At 39.7% G+C, this 27,959-nt stretch overlaps 2 protein-coding genes across 2 annotated transcripts; one reads left to right on the forward strand and one right to left on the reverse strand.

Moving 5' to 3' along the window:
• The first annotated feature begins 119 nt into the window (after positions 1-119).
• Positions 120-15,502, forward strand: LOC118807892 (polypeptide N-acetylgalactosaminyltransferase 5). The gene is made up of 10 exons (XM_036570062.1): positions 120-1,870; positions 3,973-4,139; positions 6,129-6,248; positions 8,050-8,185; positions 8,746-8,865; positions 9,240-9,357; positions 10,759-11,088; positions 11,453-11,533; positions 11,695-11,844; positions 13,558-15,502. The coding sequence occupies exons 1-10, from the start codon at positions 648-650 to the stop codon at positions 13,708-13,710; spliced, it is 2,598 nt and encodes an 865-aa protein (XP_036425955.1). The 5' UTR covers positions 120-647; the 3' UTR covers positions 13,711-15,502.
• Positions 15,503-18,850: 3,348 nt separating this feature from the next.
• Positions 18,851-25,820, reverse strand: LOC118810397. The gene is made up of 2 exons (XM_036574129.1): positions 24,992-25,820; positions 18,851-19,892 (listed from the first exon to the last, which is right to left on the reverse strand). The coding sequence occupies exons 1-2, from the start codon at positions 25,605-25,607 to the stop codon at positions 19,705-19,707; spliced, it is 804 nt and encodes a 267-aa protein (XP_036430022.1). The 5' UTR covers positions 25,608-25,820; the 3' UTR covers positions 18,851-19,704.
• Positions 25,821-27,959: the final 2,139 nt, after the last annotated feature.

A 27,959-nucleotide genomic window follows, 5' to 3' on the forward strand; every position in this document is an offset into this window, starting at 1 on the left:
TATAATTTATTCTGTTTCTCACTTAAACTTAACCGCGCCTTAAAATGTATGAATCTGAATTCACACGTGGCCAAATGATTTGGCCTACGTGTAACTTTAAAGTGTGTGTGTTGCGCAGTAGATCCAGGAACTGCTGCATAAGCCACATCCTTGCCAACTACAGGTAGCCGGAGTGAGTGTTGTGGAGTCACTGACCAGCTGTGCTTTCTCCTAAACTGCTGATTTCTGACCTCAAAACTGCAGCGTGGCTCGTCCTCTGCTGGTGGTGCTGTAAGTGTTAATGCAACTTAATACCCTCTGAGCAGCCTTAAAGCTGAAGACTGCCTGTAAGAGAGCACTGAGCTACGACTTAACATGGGACCCTACCTTGTACCTGCACAGCGTGGGACTGGGCAGGAGGGGAAAGGCTTGGCTTGGTGAGTTGGTCTGAATGGCTGCCTGAATTCAGCCAACTTTGCTGTGTTTTTCGCCTTTGACTGCCTTGCTGAAGTAGAAATGGAGACCTGCCACAGAGGCTGGAGCTGTGGGAGAGAGAGATGCTGCCACGCAGACATGTCTCCATGTAAGTCAGCCCCCAAATTCAGTCACCCTCTGTCCTGTAAGTAGGCTTTATTTGAGCGGGATTGTCTGTCTTATCGAGACCAGAAATGAAGATCAGAAAGTATTTCAGGGGCAGCGGGCGGGTTTTTGCCTTTGTTTTCGTGGCCTCCGTAGTTTGGCTGCTGTTTGACATGGCAGCGCTCAGGCTGTCGATCAGCGAGGTGAACACTGAACTTCTCAAGGAGCTGGTCGTCAAAGAAAGAGAGCTGACCAAAAGGCAGGCTACGAAAGGGACCAAAGTAGCGGACAGGGACTTCAAACATCCCCTCCAAAAGGTACAGGCGGATTTGGGGGAGGGTAAAAAGTCAGACAGCTTCGACACCAAAGTTGTTGAGGTGTACAGAAAGCCTGGGAAGTTCAGAGGCAAAGTGGAGCCTAAAAAGGACGACGCGACGCCAACTGGGGCGAAAGGAGGAGAGAGAAAGGGGGTTAATGAGAATAAGAGAGAAGAGAAGAGTTTAAAAAAGAACAATAGTGGCAAAGACACAACTGTGAGAACCCCCATACCGCCACAACAACAAGCCAGAACTGGAACTAAGGAGAAAGAGAGGAGAATAGCACCGTCATACTCCAAAGCGCCACCTGCTGTCCAGGAAGAAAAGCGACCCCAAGAGGTTCTGAAAGAGAAAACTATCAAATTGCAGAGCAAGGAGACCAAAGACACTAAGGTGGTGCTAGCACAGGACACTAAAGTGGGGCTAGTACAGGACACTAAAGTGGGGCTAGTGCAGGACACTAAAGTGGGGCTAGTGCAGGACATTAAAATACCAGTGGATTCTGGTTTGCTGAAGAAAACCAGCAGCAACAGTACTCTGAAAACAGCAAAACAAGATGCTCACCCAACAATCAGTGCGAAAAAGGACGTCATACCTATACGGAGACTTAAAGAGGGAAAAGGCGTTATAGTTTTTAACCGTGATAACAAGCACATTAACAAGAATGACTCAGCTCAAGTCTTGATAGAAGACAAGCACAAATCATCTCTACAAGCTGGTGCTTTGAATCCGGGAAAGCTCCCGGCTGGAGAACCCGTGAAACTGCTGAACTCCTCAGGTGTGAGGAGGTCAGCTGGGCTCCACAAGGTGATGGCCCTGGACGTCACCGACAAGCCAAGAGAAGTGCGTGCGGTAGGGCAGTTTGGACAGGCCGCAGTGGTGCCCCTGGACAAGCAGGATGAGAGCAGGCGCAGGTGGAGCGAAGGCTACTTTAACGTGTTCCTCAGCGAGCAGATTCCAGTGGACAGAGCCATTCCAGACACAAGACCTCCAGCGTGAGTAGCTTATTCATGTCCTTTGCAGCAGTGCTTACAAACGTGTTTAAAAGAAGCTTAAGTATTACAGGAATTATATCATACGTTATGTCACTTGTGTGCTTTTATGTAGCAGCACAGTCATAAATACAGGACCATGTTCTAACCTCCAACTCAACAGACTGTTTTTGTTACTGTACAGTTAGAAGAAAGCAAGAAAGAAGGAAGGAAAGAAAGAAAGCAAGCAAGAAAGAAGGAACGAAAGCAAGAAAGCAAGCAAGCAAGCAAGAAAGAAGGAAAGAAAGAAAGCAAGAAAGAAGGAAGAAAGCGAGCAAGAAAGAAAGAAAGCAAGAAAGAAGAAAGAAAGAAAGCAAGAAAGAAGGAAGAAAGCGAGCAAGAAAGAAAGAAAGCAAGAAAGAAGGAAAGAAAGCAAGTAAGAAAGAAAGAAGGAACAGAAGCAAGAAAGAAGGAAAGAACACCAGAAAGCAAGAAAGAAAGAATTTTATTGATCCCGAAGGGTAACTGCAGTGCTACAGTAGCAAGACATATACTTTCACATAAACTTACATATATTAGGCAGAAATAAAAATAGACATAAATTACAGTAACATATGAGAGAGTAGGAATAGAAGCATGTCAATTAACATATTTACATAAGCATATAAGACACATTGTTGTATTTACATGAAAGCAGGTACTGCACTAAATGGTATGATGTAGTTTAAACACGACGAGTATGAACATAACCAGGAGCAGCTGCAGTATTTACAGTCTAAGAGCGAAGTGAGAGTGACATCACAGTAGCAGGTTATGATACATTGCTCAGTGTATATTAACAAGAGAGGTGATACAGTGATGCGATTCAGCACAGTTCACACAGCAGGAGATCAGTACCATGATGTAAGAATGATGCATTTAAGTGATCTCTGTTCTGATTGGCTGTTCAGCTGAAATAGTCCTTATCACTTCAAATTGAATAGACAGATATATTTTTAAATGAGTTTTGTGACAAAATGGGCTGTTTTTTCTCCTTAGTTAGAACTGAAATTCTGTTTTGAAACCTTACCCGTGTTTACATCCTACACCAAACTCCATCAAACAGTGAGGAAGATTAGCATTTCCATTATATGGGCCTTTTAAACTATCTTAGGCCATTTTAATGTTACATTATATTATTGGTATAAATAACAGCTGCCACTGATATTTCAGTTTGCTTATGTTTGTAAACTGGTTTTCCAGCAACATAGTTCAGTCTTAAATGACGATAGATGTTAATAGAAGCAACGATAAAGTGACCCTGACTCTTTTTACCTGCACATGTCCTCGTTTTGGGACCTAAAAACCATGTCTGGCTGTGATTTTTAAAGCTTTGCTTTATTGACATTGGCTGTTTACAGTCTGCCCTGTGCCACCCTCCTGCCCCCCGTGTCCTCTTTTTTAAAAATTTAACATAGGGACATCCACAGGGTGAGAGTTCGCAACCTTTCAAGCATATATTATGGCTAACAAAGAAGCATAATAATAATAATAATAATAATAATAGTAATCAAAAGTGGGTAAATAATCAATAAAGGTAACTGATGAAAGTCTGGCACCAAAAAAAAAGCGAAAAGTCATCTCTACACTTCAACATCTCCCCAGACTGCACTGAACAGAGACGCTTAAATAGACACTCTAGCCAGACTAGGAAAACCCCTTTTGCTGATGTATCTTGAAGGTGGGAGGAAAAACTACAACATTTTTGGGGACCATACAGGACGTGCTCAAGGGCTATGTGTGCATGCATGTGTGCTTTTGTGCATAGTTAATAATACTGCTAGGAAGCACATTTCGAACTGCTTGCCCCCAAAAATCCACCCTAAAGCAGTTTTCAAAATTTCCGCCCACCTTGAAGATACATCATCAAAAGGGGATTGTCCTAGCCTGGTCAGAGTGTCCCTTTAGCTCTGACCAAAAATCTTTACAGACATAACAAAAATTAATCATTGCAGTTAGGTTCAGTGTCATTGGCTACATTCAGTCAACTATGATTGTGTCCACGTGGGCCTCTCATGATATATGCATATATGTGAATCAATGATGTATGATTTTCATCCCCTTCACCTTCCTCTCCTCTTCTGTAGATGCTCCGAGAACCTGGTTCATGATGACCTGCCCACAACCAGCGTGATCTTCTGTTTTGTGGATGAGGTTTGGTCAACTCTGCTTCGCTCCGTCCACAGCGTGCTCAACAGGTCGCCTCCTCACCTGCTCAAAGAGGTCCTGCTGGTGGATGACTGCAGCACCAAAGGTGTGTGGACACAAAAGATAAGGGCATGGGTGGGATTTCCTTTCAGTTAGAGCTGATGGAAAACTGCTTCTGCTTTCCATTACGCAATCAATCAGTTAATTGTTATATATATGTATTGCAATTTGAAAAAGTATATATCCTATATTTTATGTCGGAAAGTTTTAAGTAAACAAGCGTACAAAACTTGGGTGTAATCTTAACTTAATCTGAGTTCTGTTTTATCCCACATGTAAACAGTCATTACAGTAGCTTTTATCATTTGAGAAATATTGCTAAAGTTCTGCCTTTTCTGTCTCAGTGCGACGTAGAGAAACTTGATTACTGTTGTGCTCTTTTTACTGGAGAAGACAATCCATCCTCTACAGCTCATACCTAATGCAGCTGTATGGATCTTAAAAGGAGCAAAAAAGAGAGATAATATCACTCCCATTTTGAAAGAACTGCACTAGCAGCCTGTATCTTTTAGGATAGACTTTAAAGTGATCTAAGATCTGTATACTAGCCTTCTGACCTTCCATAAAATAAACAAAACGTGGGGCCTCTTTCAGTTATTATGTTTATGAACTGTGGAACATTTCAAAACTGATCTCTTTAATTTAGCTTTTAATTAAATGTCTACCTCTCTTTTTGTATTTACGTGTTCTTTGTCATTGCTTCATATGATTCAAATTAATACCCTTAACTTTCTTTTTTTTTCCTTTTATTGCTGTTACTGAACAGTAACTATAATAGAAGCAAATCAAACTCAATTGTAATTTCTTGTGTTACTGTTAAAATGTATCACCTGTCTGTAGAGCACTTTCAGCTGTCACTGCTATGAAAAGTGCTTTATGAAGCTATTCTTATTCTTATTAACATAAATGGATGTGCTGGTCTTCTTGAGGGGAAAAAAGGCCTGGAGGTTAATTATTAATTAATCACAATTACAACATTTCCCCCAAATCATTCAGCTGTACTTAACAGGTTTATCATACTTTTCATTGTTGTTAAGTTTTTGTTAAGTGGAATGCAGTTTTTTGAATGTATATTAATAATGCTCACTTGTATTAATGATTTTGAAGTTTATTTTAGATTATCAATTATTGTAGTTAAAGTTTCATGAATATTTGTCAAAAGACAAATTGTGGGCGTGGGTTAATTTAGCAGTAACAATATGTGTCACTGTAAAAAACGCTAAGAGCTAATATTGGGTCGGTAGTAACTTTTAAGATCGTTAGCTAAATAATGAGCTCAACATTTAAAGGGTTGAACTCATCATCCTCCACCCCAAATAAGCTTCTGAGGCACAAGGCCAGCGGGCCAAAGTCAGGCCCGTGACACAGTCCTATTTGGCCTGCAGAATTATTTTAATTTTCTGTTATTTTTTAGGCCATTGCACCCTGAGAAGCACTACAGTCCCCAGCATGCACTGCAGCATACTGTGTGTTCTAACCCCCTTCACCCAACAACAATCTGTGGGACAGCAGTTACTCAAAAAGAAAAGATGCCTGGTGTCTAATTCAAGCAGATAGGCAGTTGTTGTTTTTTTAACTACCCACAACAATTTATTTTTATTTAGAATTATTTTTGAATAATTATCCAGTGCCTATTTTGCTGTTGCAGTTTTGGCATATTTTGAATAAATAATGGCCTGTTGGGGTCATGGCTAAATTAAATAAAAACAGAGCTGCCCCATGGATTCGCTGAGATTTTTTAATATGGCCCTTTTAGTGGTTGAGTTTGACACTGTTACTCAAGTGCTGTGTGGCTCATAACAGTTTAGCTTCACCCCTTCTCTCAGAAGTTATAAGGTGAGTTTCAGCCTGGTCTGATCTTTTTGAATGAGCAACAGTGTGAGCAGACTGGATGCAAAAGCATCTTGTGTAATCTCTTTTAATTCTACATGAAGCACAAGGTACTCTTGTAAGCTATGTAGTAATAGCATCGAGAATCAGTTGTTATGAAGCACAGATTGGTTGTAATCTTTCTCTTTCTCTTGGTGTGTTGTAGACTACCTGAAGGAAAAGCTGGATGTTTACATGTCTCAGTTCCCCAAAGTGCGGATCATCCGCTTGAAAGAGAGACAGGGGCTGATCAGAGCGAGGCTGGCTGGAGCTGCTGAAGCAAAAGGTAAATACATGCGAGCAGGCAAGCATGAAAACATACATACAAAACCTCACAATGTTTCACACTGTTTCACATTAAAATTCATACTGAGACTCACAAACACACAAATGTGTACGAACAGAATGCGCTTTCTTTCTCAAGAATGCAAATATATCCAAATGCATGCAGGTATACAAATGTATACCAACACATGCAAATACCAAGACACACAGATTGTGTAGCACTGCAGTGCATCCTGTTATTTCATCCTCTGTAAAATGAGTATCAGCAAGTTATTTCCTTCTATGCAAAACTGTCCTGGGGCCTGTGTCACAAAGCAGGATTTCTTGCATAGCCAGCTAGTTTTGGTTTGATACTGCTGTCGATTTTCTCCAGGGTGGGTTAAGTTTGGGATTTCGGATCATAAACAGCTCTTGGACCAATCAGGGCCAAGCTTTAGACCAATTAGGGACAGCCTTCTGACAGAGGCTTAGAGTCCTTAGTTTTGGGGCAGCAGTCACATGAAGAATATTGCTTTTTTCAGCAAAGGAAGCAAATCATGTTACATAGACATTAAGAAGTCAAAGCAGTTATTACTCCAGTAAGCCTTAGGATGTGGCAGTGGTGGCAGTGTTTCTTTTTTACTGCCATATATTCTTTACGTTCTACATGGAATTATAATAATCCTAAGAACTCACTGAAATTATAATAATCATAAGAACTCACTTTCTGCTTGGAATTATAAGGTTCTGTCTGGCGAAACATGAAAAGAAGCAGTGATTTCCATGGAATACAAACAGTTTACTTGTCATTTATTGTAAAACATTATTTTTCTTTGCATGAAGAGTATCTACGTGTATCAGAAAGTTAAATGTAATGCTTTCTATGACATTTTTATGGCATTATATTTTTATTATTTATTCATTTTTTAGGAATTTTATTTATCGTTTTAGGACAAATCATCTTTTTCTTCTTCAAAAAAAGCATTTATTGATAGATTTAGTATAAAGGTCAGTGCTAAATATTTTGTCTAGTGCAGAGATCAATTTTAGGTAGGAACCATTAGTTTCCTTTAGGTTTCACAGCAACCAGCTACTGTAAAACTGTCCTAAAAAGTAAGTGTAGCAGGTCAGTATAAAGGCAGTATTTCGTGTTGTTTTATATCAGAAATGTTGACTCTAAGGCAACAAAATGTCTTAATTTGGGAGAAAGAAGAAAAAGAAAAGGTGGATGAATGAAGTTTGTGTTTATATTGTAATTAAGACCCCATGAATTCAAATGTATACTACTTAGTCACCTTTAAGGCTTAACATTTATAACATGTTTCATAAAGTTTCATAAACTTGCACTGTGGCAACATGACAAAAAAGCAGAACCTGATTGGTCCTCCTGTGTGTATTCGAAGTGCTGATTGGCTCGCACTTAGAACCTTCTAGAATTAAGTTAGAGTTTGACTTTGGAGATAGAACCTTTTTTGTTTTCTACATAAAGAGCCCAAAACTCCATGCAACTTAAAAAACAGCTCACAAGATGCTAAGAAGTCGTCAGAGAATAAGAACATGTGAAGAACTTCATAATTCCAGGAGGACGTTATGTATGTAGTATGATTTCACACAGGGATTAATCATAGGTCAGTATATAAACCTAGGTGAACAGAAAAGGCTGTTAACCACCTTCATGAAATGAGTTAACCCTGGTTCCACTTGTTAGGCTTTGTGCAGCTGAAGTTTAGTCAGGAACCCTACCTAAGTTAAACTTGCTTTGAGAGACAGGCCCCTGGTCTGCTACGTGCTTGCCTATAGCAGGTTGTTTACTTGCTGTGCAGGTGATGTGCTGACTTTCCTGGACTCCCATGTCGAGTGTAATGTGGGCTGGCTGGAGCCGTTGTTGGAGAGGGTCTATAATGACCGCAGGAAAGTAGTCTGCCCTGTAATTGACGTCATCAGCGACAAGGACATGAGGTAACAGGGCTTAATTTACATTAACATTACATCAGTGATGACACATTTTTCCCCTTATTCTAAATGCTAAATATAGTCAATCTGTCTAGACATGTTTGGTGTTTGAAATTTACTTCTTTAGTTTAACTGAAACTACAAGGCTAATGAAGCTCATGTGCCCCAATTAGCATTGTACAGAATGCATGGCTAAATTATCATACACATGCTTCAAGCCATATTGAGTTAAGCAATCTCAGTAGACTTTGTTTCACTGTTGTTTTAAAAAATATGGACAAAAGTATGTCAAATGAAACTGTATACTTTTGTAGATTACTTCCAACTTTTACTAATAATTGTAATTTATTTTTTTAGGTAACTGTCTTGCAGGCCTATTTGAGATGAAAATATACGTTTTTTTTAGTTGAAACGTGACTTTGAGCAAAGGCACTGACTGTATAAAGTCCTGATCCCTGAATGCTTAGTAGTAAATGTGCACCAGCCAGCAAGGGTGTCTGATGGCTCACGTAGATAGTTAGGCAACTGAACAGTCAGCTTTAATCAACATTGCCTATTCTGTGCAGTTATGTGCTGGTGGACAGTTTCCAAAGAGGCATTTTCAAATGGCCGTTAGTGTTCGGCTGGAGCACGCTACCAGAGGACTACGTCAAAAAGAAACACATGAAGGACTCAGACCCCATCAGGTAACGCTTACTGACAATTCTGACATCTGAACTGTGATTACTAAAGTAGTTCGATTAATGTAACTGATTCAGTTGAGTTAATTCCATTCTTAATTAAAAGCTGTGGTGTTAACGAGTCTAATTTAACTCTAAATTCAACTCTATATAGCAAAACCAAATATTACACATACACTATATGTAATGTGATATTAGGTTTTCCTATGATCAAATGCAGTTCATTTGCCTTGCTGATGTGCATAGGAGCCCAGCTGACTGCCTGTTCCCTCGGGGGAAGAGCTAATGGTCACAGTAATGAGAGAAATTCAGCACGACTGCCATCTACTGCAAAACTTTTCCAACTTTTTTCATTGTTTGTATTTGCTTTTATTTGCCAGATGTCCTGTGATGGCAGGAGGTCTATTCTCTATAGATAAGAAGTATTTTTATGAGTTGGGAGCGTATGACCCAGGCCTGGATGTGTGGGGAGGGGAGAATATGGAGATCTCATTCAAGGTAAAGTAACCATGAAACCAGTTTTTTTAAACTTAATATGACACTTTCTGCCCCACTGTATTAGTGTTTAGGAAGCAAAGTTAGGACTTCAGTTAAACTTTATTTTCATGTGTGCTACACCCAGAATTCAGGTATCATCATAAAAAGCTATATCTAGTTTGAAACGTCCTTGGCATGGAATAATGAAGGCTTTATATGGTGTACAAAGTCCTAATCTTGTTTTTATTGATTTTTAGAATTATAGTTCTACAAATATACAACCATAGTTTATTCTTAATGCTGTGTCTTGGTTCCATTCAACCACAAATCCATAATCTTATCACCAGATCTTCACATCAGAAAGACATACATGGTGACAGCACAGTGTATCAATGAATCATTAGGGTTTTATCATGATCAGTTAAGGATAAATGATTCATTGATTAAAGGTTAAATAACAAATGAACAGTTGTTTGATTCAATGTATTTAAAAAAAATGTAAATTTGATTTTATTTAGGTGAGGAACATTCTAAACTGGACACGTGAGATATAGGCCTTCTAAGAAAATGAAGCATGCAGCTAAAACAGGTCTTCAGAACCATTTTTGAGAGGTTGATAGCACAGCTACAATGGTGTACCACACTGAAAGCAACCATCCGCAAGTGATAACACAGAAACCTATTTTGACCATGTTCTCCTTGATAAAGTGTGGAGGGGTGGGGAAATCACCCACTGACATGTAAAATTATAGAGAAGGACGTCTGGATGGTGATGGCTTTTGAGAACTGCTAAGGAGCACTGAGCTAAAGCTAGCTCCAGTTATGGTATTTATATTTTAATTTGGGCTAGGAATGAGTAGTAAATATGACTTTAGAATGTAGAATGTACAATCATAAACATATTACAATTGTCAGCCCCTTGGTTTAAACTAAACTGGCTTCTTATGTAGGGCATGTTTAAAATGGTGTTGTGCTGATTACGTCACATGCATGCTGATGCTTGGCCCCACCTATCAGCACTACATTCTACCGTCCATACAAGGAACACTTTTTAATATCTCAGTGCATTGGTACAGAATTCAATTGATGGCATGCACTCATAAATGTGTGTATATCAAGTATTGTGGCTTTAAATGCAGTTCAGCCAATCAGATTTTACAACCACAGTTATCTGTTTCAGAATTGATATTTTGATGGGCCGCATGCTTTAATTGTAGGCTTGCTTGTTAACGGTTAACTGCCAACTAAAGGCGTTCGGTTATTGGTCAAATGAATTGGTCAAAACTGCATTTCTAATTGATCATTTAAAAAACTTAAACCATACAGTCCTTACCTGTAGTTTTGTTACGCTACAGCTACAGCTCCATTCAACCACAAATCTACTGAGATATGTATATAATATATACATTTTTTTTTCATCAGATCTGGATGTGTGGTGGTGAGATTGAGATAATCCCGTGCTCTCGTGTCGGCCATATCTTCCGCGGCGAGAACCCATATCAATTTCCCAAAGACCGGCAGAAGACAGTGGAGCGGAACCTGGCGCGAGTGGCAGAGGTGTGGCTGGACGAGTATAAAGAGGTGTTTTATGGCTATGGCTACCTACATCTGCTGGACAAGAACGTGATAGACGTTGGAAACCTCACAGCACAGATCCAGCTGCGGGAGAAACTCAAGTGCAAGAGCTTTAAGTGGTACTTGGACAATGTCTACCCTGAGCTGGAGGCTCCGGTAGTCAAAGCTGAAGGCCTGGTAAGTACAGTAATTGCAGTAATGTAAACATTTTATAGGCCAAAACAGTTTTTATAGAAATGCTACCATATTTTCCAAATTCTCAATTGTTATGTTTATCTCTGAAAATGCCGTGCCTCTCCTGTCTTGTCCAGCGCATAGTAATTTGGTCAGTTGTTTTGTTTTTCTCGGAGTGAGACAACTGAGTCTTTGTTAAGTGTTTAATGTTTACAAGGCCCCATCAGTCTAAGTCTCCTTGTGATTTGATTGAAGCCTTTGTTTCAGTGAATCGGGGCCAAAGGAGAAACATCACTTTCAACCACAGTGTAACCCATCTCTCTGTCACATTGAGTGTAATGATGACCTTTCAACTATTTTCCTGTAGGTTTTCAATGTGGGCACCCGCAAGTGTCTGGCACTGAACAACGGCTCTTTATCTTTTGAGATCTGTGATCTTAGCAAGCAGGTAATCCCCTATGATACACCTATCATTCTCTATATACAGACCTCTTTTTATGTTTTTATGTGATAAGATTGTTCACCGCCATGAGTCATATAAGGTGATAGAATACTATGCATGCCGGCAGACTCTGGTACTGACTGTTGGCCTTGTCCTCCATCTTTCAGAGCCAGCACTTCAACTACAGCTGGGTAAGAACAGTCCGCCAGAAAGCTTTCTGTGTGGCTCCACAGGGCACAGGAACAGGCGTGACCATGGAATCATGTGACAGCACTAAGCCACACCTTCGCTGGCTGCATAAATCCAATAAAGTCCTGGTATGTTATGTTGTGTTGAAAAAACAGCCTCATATCACTGAAGATTAGTTGTTCAGTTTAGAATGTAAATAAGACAGGATCGCCTTATCAGTGGCAGTTTGTGATGAGTCTTTAATAAAGTAGTAGCATCTTGGAGGTTTAGGTGACAAGTAATTCTTTAAAGATCATACTTTAAATTTTAAACTTTACTTTCTAGTATTAACTATATCTATTTTCTGCATTTTTTCACTTATGTAACATTGCTCATCTTCGCCAGTTCCTGACTGATAATGATGCACAAACTTTGGTTCATGTCTTCATTATGATGTCCCGTATTGATTTCCTTCTTTGTTGGTCTCCCTGTAAAGTCTATACAAAAGCTACAGTACATTCAGAACTCTGCAGCAAGAGTTCTCACCCTTACTAAGCGCTCATCTCACATCACTCCCATTCTCTCTGTTACACTGGCTTCTGGTCCTGTTCCATATAAAGTTAAAAATTTTACTACTTACTTTCAAAGCCCTGCATATCATTGCACCCCTCTACTACAGAGAAGTCCTGACTTCTTACACTCCCTCTTGCTCTTTTAGGTCTTCTTGTAATAACTTACTTGCTGTCCCACGCACCAACTTTCCACTTTGGGAGGCAGGTTCTTCAGTGCCAAGGCCCCCAAACTCTGGAACTCTCTTTTTCTTTCCGTTTTTCTTCTTTCTTTCTATTTTTCTTCCTCCTTCACAGCTTAGTCTTTTAATGCTTAGTGTCTTTCCTCTTTGTTATGTAAAGCGACCTTGGGATTGCGAAAGACACTATATAAATGTAACATTATTATTATTATTATTATTATTATTATTATTATTGTTGAGATTCTCTTACATTGGGCTAGCTGTAAAGGGTGTAACCATACACACACACCGATCAGGCATAACATTACAACCACCTCCTTGTTTCTACCCTCATTGTCCATTTTATCAGCTCCACTTACTATATAGGTGCACTTTGTAGCTCTACAATTACAGATTGTAGTTCATCTGTTTCTCTGCATACTTTGTTAGCCCCCTTTTACCCTGTTCTTCAGTAGTCAGGACCCCCATGGACCCTCACAGAGAAGGTACTATTTGGGTGGTGGATCATTCTCAGCAGTGCAGTACCACTGACATGGTGGTGGTGTGTTAGTGTGTGTTGCGCTGGTACGAGTGGATCAGACACAGCAGTACTGCTGGAGGTTTTAAACACTGTGTCCACTCACTGTCCACTCTATTAGACACTCCTACCTTGTCAGTCCACCTTGTAGATGTAAAGTCAGAGACGATAGCTCATCTGCTGCCGCACAGTTTGTGTTGGTCATCCTCTAGTCCTTCAGCAGTGGTCACAGGACGCTGCCCACAGGACGCTGTTGGCTGGATATTTTTGGTTGGTGGACTATTTTCAGTCCAGCAGTGACACTGAGGTGTTTAAAAACTTCAGCAGCACTGCTGTGTCTGACCTACTCAGACCAGTGCAACACACACTAACACACCACCACCACAACTAATACCACCACCACCACCACCTCTAGAAAATGGTCATGTAAAAATAAATAATTGCTGTTTTTGGTACATAAAATCACACAAATGTTATAATTTGACCTCAGGGGACTAAAAATAAGATGCATAAAAATGTAGGGGATGGGCTCTTTAATAACATGGGCTATTGTTCAGGTGTGTCATTTGCCTTTCCAATGTGTATGTCTTTCAGCCAGAGCATCTGATTGCAGAGGTTTCCCCCAGAGGTATGTTCCAGAGGGTGTGTCTGGAGGGAGGGCCTAAAGCCGACAGCGTGTATCTGAATGCGTGTGATACGTCCAGCCTCTTCCAAAAATGGCAGTTCACACACTACTATGCACGCTGAGCCTCGCACAGACGTATTCACCTGCCTCCATGTGGCTCAGCAGACCAGGTTTTTCATCTTGCTTTGTCAGGATGAAAACATTTAGACGTGTTACACAGTGTTTTAAGTGATGGAGAGATGCATGTGTAGAGTTTATGTAGTTTCGGTACAAGGGATGTTTTAAGGGTTTGTGCAATGTTTTTGTTTGGGGCAGATGTTTTGATATTGTTCTTTTTTTTAGCTGGTCTGGAGTAGTTTTGTGGACAGCTGCTCCACAAAGTCATGGTTTTGTTTTGTTTTGTTTTATTTTTTTTTTAGACACTAGACATCTTTAAACTTTATTCATCGATAGCTGTGTTTGTTTTTGCAAACAAATATTTGAAGTGCCTGAAAAAGGAGGTACGGTGTACTGTTTGTAGTATGCCAGAGAACACTTAAGTGAAATCATAGACGAATGTGGTAATTCGTCAACAATGGGGAACAGTGAAGATTACTGGATCCAAAGGGACACACTACCACTTCAACTCCATTCAGCCAGCTTCAGATGGAAAAAGGACAATTTAGTAGAGAAGTTGGATCATGTTTGCTCTATTCAGTTAATTCCTTTTACCGTGTCTGCTCTTATTTTTGTTCTATTGCTAGCAGACGCGGGTAGAGTGGCCTGAAATCCTCAACTACATGTATTGTTACTTCAGTAAATGACTAAAGTACAAATAAAACTAGCTACCAACCGTTCAGGAACTTTAGTGAAAGGGTATCAGATCAGGTACTAGATTCTGTATAATTGTAGAAGCGCTTCTTTGTACATCCAGCATCTATCAGCACACGAACTAAAGTTTGTTGGTTGTTCTTCTTCTCTTTTTTGGTCCTATTAGTCTCATTAGAAAGCTAGAGCAGTTTTAAAGCAGTCCAGAAGCCGAACCAACAGAACAGAATTAAATTAGCCCTCCAAAAAAAGAATTGACTAAATTGGTGATATTTCTAAAATGGAAAAGTTAATTAAAATGAATCAGTGTTATACATATGTACATAAAACTGGAGCAAGTTACTACTCACCTCTGTTCCCTGGAGCCAGACAGCCCAGGGCTTTGGAATGTTAATGACATGGAAGGAGATTTGGGAGCTGGATTTCGGCAAAAACGTCAGTTGGCTACAGGCCTGGAGGATTGGATTGAAAACCTCTAATCTGTATAAACAATTTCAAGACCAGATGAGAATACCTAACTCCATAGACATGCATTAAATCTTATCTGTAAGAAGTAGAATTCCAGGAATACCCATGTGTTTTGAGTACCTCAGTGCAGGTTTCTAATCCTTCTCTTTTATGCATGTGCTTTTACTTTATGCAACATGCACTAAAACGTACATACAGGTACATCTCACTTAGTGGTTTCTTTTGGTACAAGCATTGTATGTTTAGATAATTATGTTGTTTACAGTGATGCATCGCTCCAGATTTGAGAGATAATTTACCCTTTGTGGCACTAGAGGGAGCTGTTTACAATGTTTTTAAGAAAGTTTTTCTGTTGTTTTTGTGTTTTCCTTTGGGGGGTTGTTGTGGAGGCTGTTAGAGGTGTTTTGAACAAATTAAATTTGATTTTATTAAAGATTTAACTATTTCTTTAAAATGTTATCTGTGCTGTATAATGAACAATTTTAGGTGTTGTGTCCGTTTTTTCCATGAAGACAAAGAAAAGCTTAACACAGGTATGTATTATCATGCAAGGGCAAGCACAAAGAATTTATTATTTACTATTAACCATTTTTGTCCAATTTTTAGACTATAGTAAACAAAAAAACTCTATCCATACTGATCATTAAAATTATGACTCATGTACTTACAGTAATTCTGAACAGGAAGTGTTGAATCTTTTCTTTGTAATTTAAGAAAGTACCTGCTTACTGTACAGCCCTGTAACCCAAATCTGGTAAAAAATAACAAATCCTGCAACAAACCCAGCCCAGCTGACCCAGTTAAAGTCCAATTGGCAAAATGTAAAGAACCACAGAATACAGTGCAGTCTTTACAGAGGACAGTGACTTTTTGTTGTTTTGGCTCTCTACTCCAGCACACTGACATATGAAAAGTGAGGTGCAGCATGAATTCTTAATTCAAAGATATGGTGCTGGTGTTCTCGCAACAAAGAGAACCAAAGAAGTGTCACTGCCAGTAAAGAATAAAAATAAACATGAAGAAGAAGCAAGAATTCATTTGTGAGTAGCAATAGTAAACAACCTCACAGGATATGGAAGACCACATTAGTGCATGACAGAGAAAAGACGAAAAAGCTTTTGCAGATTATGAGCACTCCAGGATACAGGCATCGATTTGCAAAAGCCCACCATAAAGTGAAGACTACACCTGCATAACCTCAAAGGTTTCACCACATCGTGCGAAACCATGTTACAGTTTCCTAAAAAGCAAATTAAAGGAAATAAAAGCCTACGGAGTTCTGTTATTTAGTCAGATGAGATCAAGATGCAGGCCCGATTCTAAGAAGGTACAAAGGTTTGCATCACATCATCAGTTTTCATTTGTGTACCCACAGTTCCCTCAGCTAACACCTGCCTAAGACTAATGCCATAGCGTGCAGGCAATTCTTAGGTATGTAAAGGGAGTCTGGTAGTCCCGTATGAAGACTAATCAGTTTACATAGCGCTTATATAGCTGATAAATCTTCAGACATTTGTGTGATCACTGTAAATGGTGTATTGTGCAGTTAGCGTTCACTGCCATTAAAAAAATAGATTTTACTAATTAATCAAACATAGCCAGAAAGTAGGCCTTGTGTTGTGGACATGCACCAATATTTTGACAAACAGGATTTGAATATCCTGAAGAGAACCATACTATTATATAGCACCACTTTTCCATAAGCACCCCTGATCATCTCCACAAATTAGCAATTAAAGCAGCACTTTCCTACCCCTATTTACACCGATCAGGCATAACATTATGACCACCTCCTTGTTTCTACACTCATTGTCCATTTTATCAGCTCCACTTACTATATAGGTGCTGAGAATGACCCACCTCCCAAATAGTACCTGCTCTGTGAGGGTCCATGGGGGTCCTGACCACTGAAGAACAGGGTAAAAGGGGGGCAAAGTATGCAGAGAAACAGATGGACTACAGTCTGTAATTGTAGAACTACAAAGTGCACCTATGTAGTAAGTGGAGCTGATAAAATGGACAATGAGTGTAGAAACAAGGAGGTGGTCATTTCTGATGCAAACAGTGATTTTTTACCGGGACTATCAAGATGAACCTGTACCCCAGTGATGGAACGAGGAAAGTGTGGAGAAAAAAGGAACAGCTCATCTGTGAAACTCATCTATGAAGCTAGCTGTTCTGGGAATCGTGTATGATTGCCAGTGGAACTGGATTACTCGACTTCAATGTGTTTGATGATGTGATTACTGATGGCAGAAGCAGGACGACTTCCGAAGTAAACAGAAGCATCTTAACTGCTCAGATCCAACCAAATGTCTCAAAACTCAGTGGACAGTTCAGTGGATGGCACTTCATGTTCCAGCAAGACAGTGACCCAAAGCGTACTGCTAAAGCAGTTATGGAGTTTTTCAGGCCCAACCTGAGCTCCAGAGAACAGTGTTTCACGTACTGAAGACTAAGGATGTGGATGAGTACTCGAGTTAACCATTCAAGGTCCTAGTGTTCCAATACTGAAATCAGTATTCAGGTATTTGTTGTTTTATCACAGAAAGACGAGAAAATATGTGTAAAAATTCAATGAAATGCTCATTTTATGTTTTAACAGAACAGAGTAAAATGTGGTGAGTGCTCTCATATTTGTACAAACCAAATTCCAAAAAAGTTGGGACGGTATGTGAAATTCTAATAAAAACTAAAATTAGTGATTAATAAATCTACTTTGACCTATATTTGAATGAAACATTATGAAGACAAGATATTTAATGTTTTATCTCATTAACATCACTGGGCCTCAATCTCCAATATCTTTTTTCTTAAGTTTGTTTTTGCGAAACGTTCTAAGAAAAAGTCTACATCAGATTCATGGCGTGTTTTTAAACCTCAGAACTGTTTGCACCTTTGTGCTCTTGAGTGTGAGTAGATTCTGTTCTCACCTAAGAACAAATGGGTTTTAAAAAGAAATTTCTTCTCAAGAATGGTTGTTGAAAGAGGCCCATTGTTTTTTTTGTAAATATATGTTCGTTTTGAAATTGATGCCTTCAACACATTCCAAAAAAGTTGGGACAGGTACAATTTAAGACTAGGAACATTGTGAAATGTTCAAAAAACAACTTAAAGAGATGATGTACCCATTCTTTGCTTTAAAGGAGCATCCAGATGAGGCCTAGTCTTTTACGAGTAAGGATGGCTCAAGGCCAGCCACTTTGCCAAAAATGCATCAGCAAAGAATCCAACCATGTATTATTTCTACTACGATGTGGGGGTGATTTATTGCAGGCGTGTTACCAAAGATATGACTGAGAAGACAAAGAGAGCGTGGTCAGTGTAACGAAAATAGTACTTCTCACATGTTAACCCTCCTGTTATATTGCGGGTCAAACTGACTCATTTCAAAGCTTAAAAATATATATTAAAAAAATGTTATTCATTTTTGGAGTATGAAACATTTTCTACTGGGCTTTATTAGTGTAAAGAACAAGTAAATGGAAAATGACTAACATAATGTGTTTTCAAGCCCCGCTGCATGTTTATATTATACACACACAATGTTCAGGTCAACTTGATCTAGCAGGAGGAATGGAGGCTAAAAAGGGTAAAAACTTATTTGTTTTCTTTTCAAATTTAAGGCACAGTGTGGCTGCCTAATCCCTCCCAACCACACACATGTACACACCAAACCTCACATACACACCCACACCTTAACCAGAACTACTACTAGCCTAACCCTAACCTTAATCTTACCCTAACCTTACCTTAAAATTTAAAGTTTCGTCATATGTACACTAAGCATGTGCAAATTTCTACACGTGTGAGTTTAAGTTTAATTTGTCAGCTTTAGAAAGCATCAAACCCATAAAATAAGCAGGAAACTTAAATGGTGGCATTACAGAATCAGCGTGTGGAGGAGGAGCAAAGGAGCATCTGGTCATGTCTGTCGTCAGGCAGCCTTTGATTACAAAGGATCTGCAATCAAGTACAAACAAAGCATTTTTATCCATTATGTTTATTTATTTTATAATGAAATTAGTCATGAATCCTTTACCTCAGATAGTAAAGCTGACACACTATACTTTAATTTCACTTTCATCTGAAATCCAATAGGCTGGAGTCACAAAACAACCCCAAAAAAACATCATTGTCCAATAATGTACAGACAAACTGAATGTCAGTTTAAATATAACACATGCCACTGAAAGGACTGATAGCCAGACTGATAGCCAAGTGTAGATTTTGTTGTGTTTACTTTACACTATTCTCTTTTATTGTTACCCTCTTGCAGTGTAAGCTGATAGAAATCTATTCCACAGCAGTGATTATTGTCCTTCCAGTCTGTTTAATTCATAAATATTAAGTTGGCCATGTTTTGCAGAAACTTTACTTAATATCAAGGTTCATTCTGATAATATTTATGCACGTGAGTGTACAGGATGAAGGCACACGTGTTAACAGTGTAGCCAAGCTGCAGCATGAACTGACTTAGCTTAGACTTAGCTGTACAAATATTCCAGTAATGAGTCTTCTGTTTGGAGGATTGTGTGCCTTCATCCTCTTATTTGTTTAGTCTCGTAGTGTTTTAGTGTTTAATTAACCTAGTATTTTCTCATATTTCTCAGCTCAGAAATCCCATCCTAATAGCTCACTGTAGCTTCACACAAGGGAAACTGGGTCATTCATTGATAACTGACCTATTAAATGAACCACAAACATTTACTTACTCTCAACAAGTCAATGAGGAAAATAACAAAAAAAGTCTCTTTTGTTAGAAAAGCTGTTGCAGCTCAAGCAAATTCAGTCAGTCTAGTCCTTGAACTCACGTTTCCTTGAGGCCCTTCAGCACATTTTCAGAGCTGCATCATGGCCTCAAACTCCTCGATCCTCTGTCGTGCAAGGCCTCTGCGAATCCGCCTGTATGAGACCGTTCCATACTTCGCTTGGCGCGAGTGGTCAGATGATTCGTTGCCTTGGGCCGGCTCCTCTGTGTCTTCATGTCCTTCAGCTGTGGCAGTGCTTCCATCTGCCCTTGCTGTGTCTGGAAAAGGAGATTTTTTCTGTGTCCCAAATCAAGACCTCATTTTGTTTACGGTCAAGTAACATAGGATCTGACTGAGCCCTTGTTGTCTGTGTAGTACATTAACTGTGCGTTTCTCTATTTCAGAGGGTGGCTAGTGTAGAAATTACCCTTGGAATCTCTTGGAAACGTTAGCCCCTTAACAACATTCTACAAGGCACCTCAAAATGTAGGACACTAACTGTCAGTTACGGCACTAACTGACATACTATATCCCAATTGAATTGCAAAATCTGTGTAATTGAATGGTTAAAATGGAAACAGTCATTCAGAATGGTTTGAATTGAAATGCTCCATTCCAGAGAAACATACACTCATAATTGTTCACAGTGGTGGTGATAGGAACTAGATATTCTGAGTGCTTAATGCCTGTAAAAGCTACATCACAGAAGGTGAACACATAAAATAGTTACGAGTGCATTGGCTAACACCTTAAACATTGTTTTACGATAGTGTTGAGATATTTTTTTGGCCTAAAACATATTTTTTAAAACTATTAATGGCAGAGATGTACATGCAAGCGTTATTAGGCAAAATAGTCCCCAAAGAAAATTTATTTTTTCAGACTCACAGATTTTTTATCATCATTAATTCTATTCAGTTTTCAATACTGGGTTCACAGTTTGGTATCGTCACAATACTTTAAACAAAATTTGAATGAAGAAAAATGACTGTAATCATGTTGTTTCACAACATATGGATTATATTAGAGGTAGGATTCAAGAGGTGTACTGCAGTGGTTTGTTGCTTGGTGCTGATTTTCTGCAAACCCTAGTGTTCAAAAAGTGCAATTGCATGTACAAGGATTATAATATTATGTCTGTTCTCCTGTTCTCTGTCCACGATGCACACTGTCACTGTTTTGCATTGTGATATTCTAGTGTCATGATGCATTGTTACACCCTATTAGACATACCCTTGTATCTCCATTTTTTGCATTTCTTTTAACATAATTTAAAATTGCCAGCTGTCATTTACACTGTGTCAAAATTCCATGATGAACGGACCAGTAGGAATGGTTTGGAACCAAATCTTATATGACATTGAAAGTTAAAGGGGAATCCTTTGTTTCTTTAGGACTGGTTTGTCTTACAATAACCTTTATGTGCCCCTCTACCATGAATAAAAATACACTGTAGGCCAAAAGCCTATCTCAAAACTATTGCAAAACAACGTTTCATATATCAAGCAAGCCCAGAGGACTTTTGACTCAGCAGACAGGTACCAATGGGCAAAAAAGGTAGCAGCAATGGCAGTGGCAGAAGCAAAATCCAGAACATAGGAGGAGTCTGGAGAGGCTATCGAAAAAGACTTTTGTTTGGCTTCAAGGAGATTCTGGACAACCGTCCAGCAACTCAGGAGCAGTTAGAGTGGCTTTGCACAAGCTGTATTCAGCAGAGGTGAATGTGTCCATAACATGTCTCCATCACAGGAGTCAGGGCCAGAGGCCTCTGGGGTGTCAGACTCCATTTCCCTGGTGGAGGTCACTGAGGTAGTTGGCAAGCTCCTTGGTGGCAAGTCACCAGGGGTGAATGAGATTCACCCAGAAATGCTTATGGCTCTGCATGGCTGACATGCCTTTGCAATGTCACATGGACCTCGGGAACAGTACCCTTAGACTGGCAGACCGGGGTCATGGCCCCTATTTTTAAGAAAGGGGACCGGAGAGTGTGTGCCAATTACTGGGGTATCACACTGCTCAGCCTTACTGGGAAAGTTCATGCCAAGGTGCTGGAAAGGAGACTCCAGCTGATAGTTGAACCTCAGATTGAGGAGGAACAGTGCAGATTCTGTCCTGGGTGTGGAACAGTGGACCAGCTGTTCACCCCTACGTGGATTGCTGAGGGGGCATGGGAGTGTGCCAACACAGTATACATGTGTTTCATAGACTTGGAGAAGGCTTATGACTATGTTCCACAAGATATTCTGTGAGAAGTCCTCTGGGAGTATGGGGTGCCAGGGCTACGACTCCAGGCCATTTGGTTTCTGTACGCCTGGAGTGAGAGCTGTGTCTGTATACTCAGCATTAAGTCTAGCTGGTTCATTGTGGGTGTTGGACTTCACCAAGGTTGTGCCTTGTCTCCACTCCTGTTCGTGATATTCACGGACAGGGTGTCAAGGCATAGGCAAGATCAGGAGGGCATTATGTGTGGAGGCCAGAAGGTGTTATCTCTGCTTTTTGCAAATGATTTTTGCATAAGTCTGAGTCCATGGTCCTTGCCTGGAAAAGGATGGCATGCCCACTCCAAGTAAGGGGGGAGGACCTGCCCCACGTGGAGGAGTTTAGGTATCTCGGGGTCTTGTTCATGAGTGATGGAAAGAGGGATCGTGAGATTGGCCGCAGGCTGGGACAGGCGGTAGTAGTAATGCAGTCACTGTACTGGACTGTAGGGGTGAAGAGTGAGCTGAGCCATAAGGCAGAGCTTTCTATTTACCAGTTGATTTACATTCCCACCCTCACCTACAGTCAGTCTTTGGGTAATGACCGAAAGAATGAAATCATGGATACATGTGGCGGAAATGAGCTTTCTTTGCAGGGTGGCAGGCTACACTATACTTGATAGGGTGAGGAGCTCAGTCATCTGAGCACATTGAGAGGAGCCAGTTGAGGTGGTTCGGGTGTCTGATCAGGATGCCCCCTATACCCCCAGAATGAGCTGGAGGAAGTTGTGGGGGTACAGGGGCGTCTGGGATTCTCTGTTTTCTCTATTGCTACCGTGATCCTAGCGGGATCAAGGGGTTTAAGAAAATGAATGAAGCAAAGGACTCATGCCCATTTCACACAATAACTTTCTGTAAAAGTCACTTTAAAAGGCATTATGTATTCCAGACGTCTGGGTCCTATTAAACCAATCTGAACAACTTTTTTATATCATAACGATTATGCAGAAATTTTGAAAATTCAGAGGTTACTTTTTGAAAATACAATGTCTTGTTCCATCACCAATGATATACCATACTATTTGGGTGTGAAAGTCATTAATGCATGACTTCTGCGATACACTATTTAAAACAGGTTCAACAAAGAATTGAATTCAGGATGGCAGCCAAACCAGCAATCATTCTAACATGCATCACTAGAACTTATGTTGAAATGTAGATGTTATCAGCGTTTTGTTAGCTATTAGATTGTTTGCCATATCTTTGCTAACATCTGTGTAGGCAGCCTCTCGGTTATTTTGGCAGTATTTGGCTTCCTGCTATGTTATCAAAGTCGAGTGTGCAGTTAGTTTACATGTGGCCATCGCAGTTTTTCTGAAAGTGCTGAGTATCCTCAACACTGATAACTTCAGTGTTCCCCTGATAACTTTATCAGTTCACTGTTTTTCATTCCACACATACTAATTCACTACATATAGAGAAAGGGGCTGATTTCAAATACATTGCTAGGTACTTTTCTACCTGTTAGAGAAATAGTGCAGACTGTGCAAGCCATTTTGTGGTGGAATTCTCTGTAGTAAGTTATGAGCATAAATCTAGTCTCCTGTTTATCAGTGTATGCACGATACTGATTATCTGACAGAACACAAGGACTAGTGTCGAGTCCTAGAAACAATAACAAATTTGCTTTAGCAATGACTGAATAACTCCTATACTTGTTTTATATGATCTGATTTGCATCTACTGTTATCTCATAGTGGAAATGTGAAAATGTTCACTGTGCTAGCAATGCGGCTAGTTATGGTGGATCAACACCAGGAGCAACTAGCACCTGGGCCTAATTAATCTCAGTCAGCTTTACGCTCCATGAATGACGAAAGTTGTAATGATGAATTAGATGATGCTCCTGTTACTGCAGTGCACTTTTGCTCTAGTTACAGTATGAAATAGTTTTGTATTATTATTATTATTATTATTATTATTATTAGTTTTGCCCTTAAACCAAACCATAGCCAGGCAAAAAGACATACCACTGTAGAACTTTAAGAAGCTAAAAGATAGTGTATGGGTTTGAGCTACTGAAAATATAAAGTCAACCTTGATTTATACACGAGATTAACCCATTAATGTCCATATCAGACTTGTTTCCTGAGATGTTTGCCTGAGCACAGATCTTACAAACCTTTAGAAATGTTTAAAATCAATCGAACCAAAAAGCTAAAAAGGTGTAAATCCCTTCAATTATTATGTTAATCCTAATCTTTTTGGTCACGACTGCTAAGTTTTCAATAAATCAATAGAAATTCTTACTACAGTTTGATGGTGAACAAATTTATTTACATTAAAAAATCCAATGTTTTTTATCCAGTGCATATCTATACATAATTTCATCACTTTATGCCAACCAGAATGAGTTCTGTGGCATTTATCCTTATACTGAATTTAGTTGTTGGTCATGAATGTTAATGTATTCTAGGGGACTGTTTACATTGTTGGTCATTGATGCTGTCATGTAGATAAAGACCTTAAAGGACAATTTCTAGTAACGGAAATGGTTCTATATAGAATCATGAACACTCAAAGAACCCTTTACATGATTAAAGGTTTTTTGCATCAGTAAAGCATTCTTCAGATTGATGGGCAATGTGCTGTAGATAGTTCTATATAGAACCTTTTTGAAAAGGGTTGCTTGACATCCTAACAACAGAAGAACCCTTTTCAAAAAGGTTTGATATGGAACCATCTACAGCACATTCTTAACAACCCTTTCATGATGCAAAGAACCCTTTAGTCATGCAAAGGGGACTTTGAGTGTTAGAGTGTCAGCTAGACAGTGCATTCATAACCATTTCATGTAATAACTTTCTGTGAGGAAGCTTTTAGCAGCATTAAGACGTCTTCTGATGTCTGGTTCCCATCATTAACACTGTGAACAATTCTGACTAAGAACATAGCATTTTACATCAAACCACACTGAATGACTTCCTTTACATCTTTACGATTTGATTATACAGAAATTTTGGAAAATATGTGGAATTCCATCCATTTTAATTAACAAAATGGTCCTGTTGGCAAATGTGCTTTGTTTGAACACAGACTTGGCTGATTAGTTCAGTTATGTAGTTATCATAAATTAAACTGACTCAAACTCCACCTTGCCTTAATGCCTAGCTGCTTACCTCTCTCCTGTGTTTCTGACGCCTGGTCCGGTTGCGGTTCTGATGGATTCTCAGTCATCTTGTGTGCCAGTATGCTCTTGTCTATCTGCTTGTTGTGCTGAATAGGCACTGGCGCAGCCTCAGCTCTAGCAGACACTGTGCACTGTACTTTTAAGGGCTCTTCATTGTGGACGGGGCTGTTTTTAGATGCTGTTTCCTGAACGTGGACTAAAGATGAAACATGATTCACTTTATTCTCCATTAACCTCTCTTCTTCCTCCAGCATGGCACCAGTGTGATGCGTAGAGTCTGCTTCCATTAGCACAATGCTGTGACTCAGAGACTGCACTAACTCTTCTGCTCCTGAATTCTGAATTTGGGGTGAAGACGGAGGCTGTACAGGCCCAGGGGGTCCCACAGACATATACTGTGGAGCACAAATGGACACTTTCTGTGGAATTTCTTCATCTTCACTGTAAAACACAGAGTCGTCTCCTTCGGTCATAACCAGAGCAGCTTGACTCAATGGTTTTTCCAGGGTCTGCAGGGCCTCCACAGTTACTCCTTTGCTAATGTCCACCGCTGGTGCCAGCGCTGTGCCGCTTTCAGTCTCAAGTGCTGTTGGAAATTCTTCCATCTTGGCTTAGCTTAGATATTCCTTTGTGGTCAGTTCGGTTCTTATAATTAACCTTCGAATCTGTTGTTATTGCTCAGGACATCTGCAGATTAGTTAAACTTCTGTTTGTCATGTCCAGCCACTGTTCTGCTCCACCATTCCTCTCTTCCACACTTAGAGAAACATCCCATTTTGCATTCTAATGACTGGGCTCACTGGCTGTGGCAAGCAGGGCTTTTGTGCTGGGGTGCGATGTAATTCTATAAGCGTTCTGAGCCAGGAGAGAACAGAGGATTTGTACTGCCCCAAATGAATAGCCTTTTGTCCAAGGCTCCACTACAAACAAACCATTTGTCCTTGTGTTTTAATCCTCGTCGAGTGACCGCCATCACCAAGAGGTATTAAGATTAACATTCTCATTCATGTTTCCATGTCAGTTTGTACCCTGGGTTTGACTGCAGGAAACTACCTCTACTTTGGCCATTTATTCTGTTGCATGTAATTGTAGGTAGAACGTTACAAAGTTATAAGATACATAGGTAAAACATGCTCCTATATACGTAAGTCTGTGAGTTTAAGTGATTATAATATATATACATATGTGACAAATTCATATCACTCTTGTTTTGAAAAAAAAAAACTGCACTGGTCACCTATATCTTCAAGGATAGATATGAAGTTATTATTATTGTTATTATTATTAATTAAAGGAAAAACTAGTATAGTATACTGGTAAGTTGTTGGGCCACCACAAGCCGTCAAAGCCGAGAGAACACCTTCAGTGCGTTACTAGAGAGATGAAACCCAATCTAAAAAAAAAAAATCCTCAATTGGTGTAATGATGGTGGTGGAAAGCGCTGTCTAAAATGTTAGTAAAAAAAGTCTCATAGGTGTTTAACTGAGTTAAGATCTGATGACTACAAAGGCCATATCAAATGATTTGCCTCACCACATTTTCATTAAACCTTTTTGTGACCCCTCATACCGTGTGGACTGTGGCATTGTCACCACTTCCAACATGACAGATGGATGTGATCAGTCAGAATAACTTTGTATTGGTTTTTAGTGACCCTTCCCTCTAAAGGGTCAAGTGCTTCCAAACCATGCCAGCAAATCGCATAACAGATACATTGGACCCCTTACTGTAGGGATCAAGCATTCAGGCCTGTACATCGCTCATGCACTCTCCCTCTTGTGGAGAATATAGTAATGGATGTCTCATCTGTCCTAATCACTTTTTTCCACTCTGCACCACTGAATGAATATACATTCAGCTTTGTAACGAGAAGTTTACGCACCGCAGCCCTGCTGTTGTAATATCTCTTCTTGTAGTTGTGGTCAGACTGATGTCTTTCCCATAGATCTAAATGCAGTCACTTTAGTCAGTGTGCCTATTGAATCACTAGCCACTTGAGGGGTCTTGAAAATTCTGCCATGTGTGGCCCAGTAAGGAACACTCTGTCAAAGTCACTTAGATCTTTTCCTCTTGCCATCTTGGTCCAAAATCAAAGAAATCTGAACTGTTCAGCAATTTTTATACCCACCACAGAGCATGGTAGGATGGTAATTGCTTAACTGCATTGCAAACTATTCAGAGTGACTAGGGTCATTATATATATAAACATCTATGTACAGGGAGATTCACTCTAAAGAGGCCCTGAATATTCTGTTGTAACTCCTGTTAGGATTAAGTAAAAATATTACAAGTATATTTAATAATTCTGCCTGAGGCGCCGAATGTAATTGCGACACCATTTAAGGTGGAACCACCATTTAAGAAGCGACTTCATCTTCGTAACTGTTTAGTGTGTGACAGTCTCTCGTTGCAGATTTAACGTACCAGGAAACCAACTGCGCTGCTTATAAACGCGAATAACGCATCGCTGCTAGGTGACCTGCAGTCTGCACGGCGGTTGTCAGTCGTTGCGAAACAGGGCTTTCGCGCTATGTTTCACACGACCCGAAGATATTTTACTGACACAGCGATCCCCCGCCACCGCCCCAAACAAGAGCACTGAATGAGAGCCTTCTAGTTCACTTGCCACATCATTTCCATTTGATTTATTAATAAGAGATATTGGAAGTAAATTCATTATGGATCATTACAAATACTTTGGTTTAAAAGTACCAAGTCACTTTGAATAACAACACTAAGTCACTGAGTCACTTTAAAATGTATATTGTCTCTATATTCTGTGTATATTTTGTGTGTATATATAATATATGTCAGTTAGTTTTTCTTGTATTTGTATTTTTACTTATTTACTTTCTGTAGAGTGATTAGCTGAGCCTCTCCACAAGCATTTCTATGCATAAATGTCCTGACACGTGCAAATCACAAATAAACGTGAAACTTGAACTTGAAACTTGAAC

The sequence above is a fragment of the Colossoma macropomum genome, unplaced genomic scaffold (genome assembly GCF_904425465.1).
Source record: "Colossoma macropomum unplaced genomic scaffold, Colossoma_macropomum, whole genome shotgun sequence".
Lineage (NCBI taxonomy): Eukaryota > Metazoa > Chordata > Actinopteri > Characiformes > Serrasalmidae > Colossoma > Colossoma macropomum.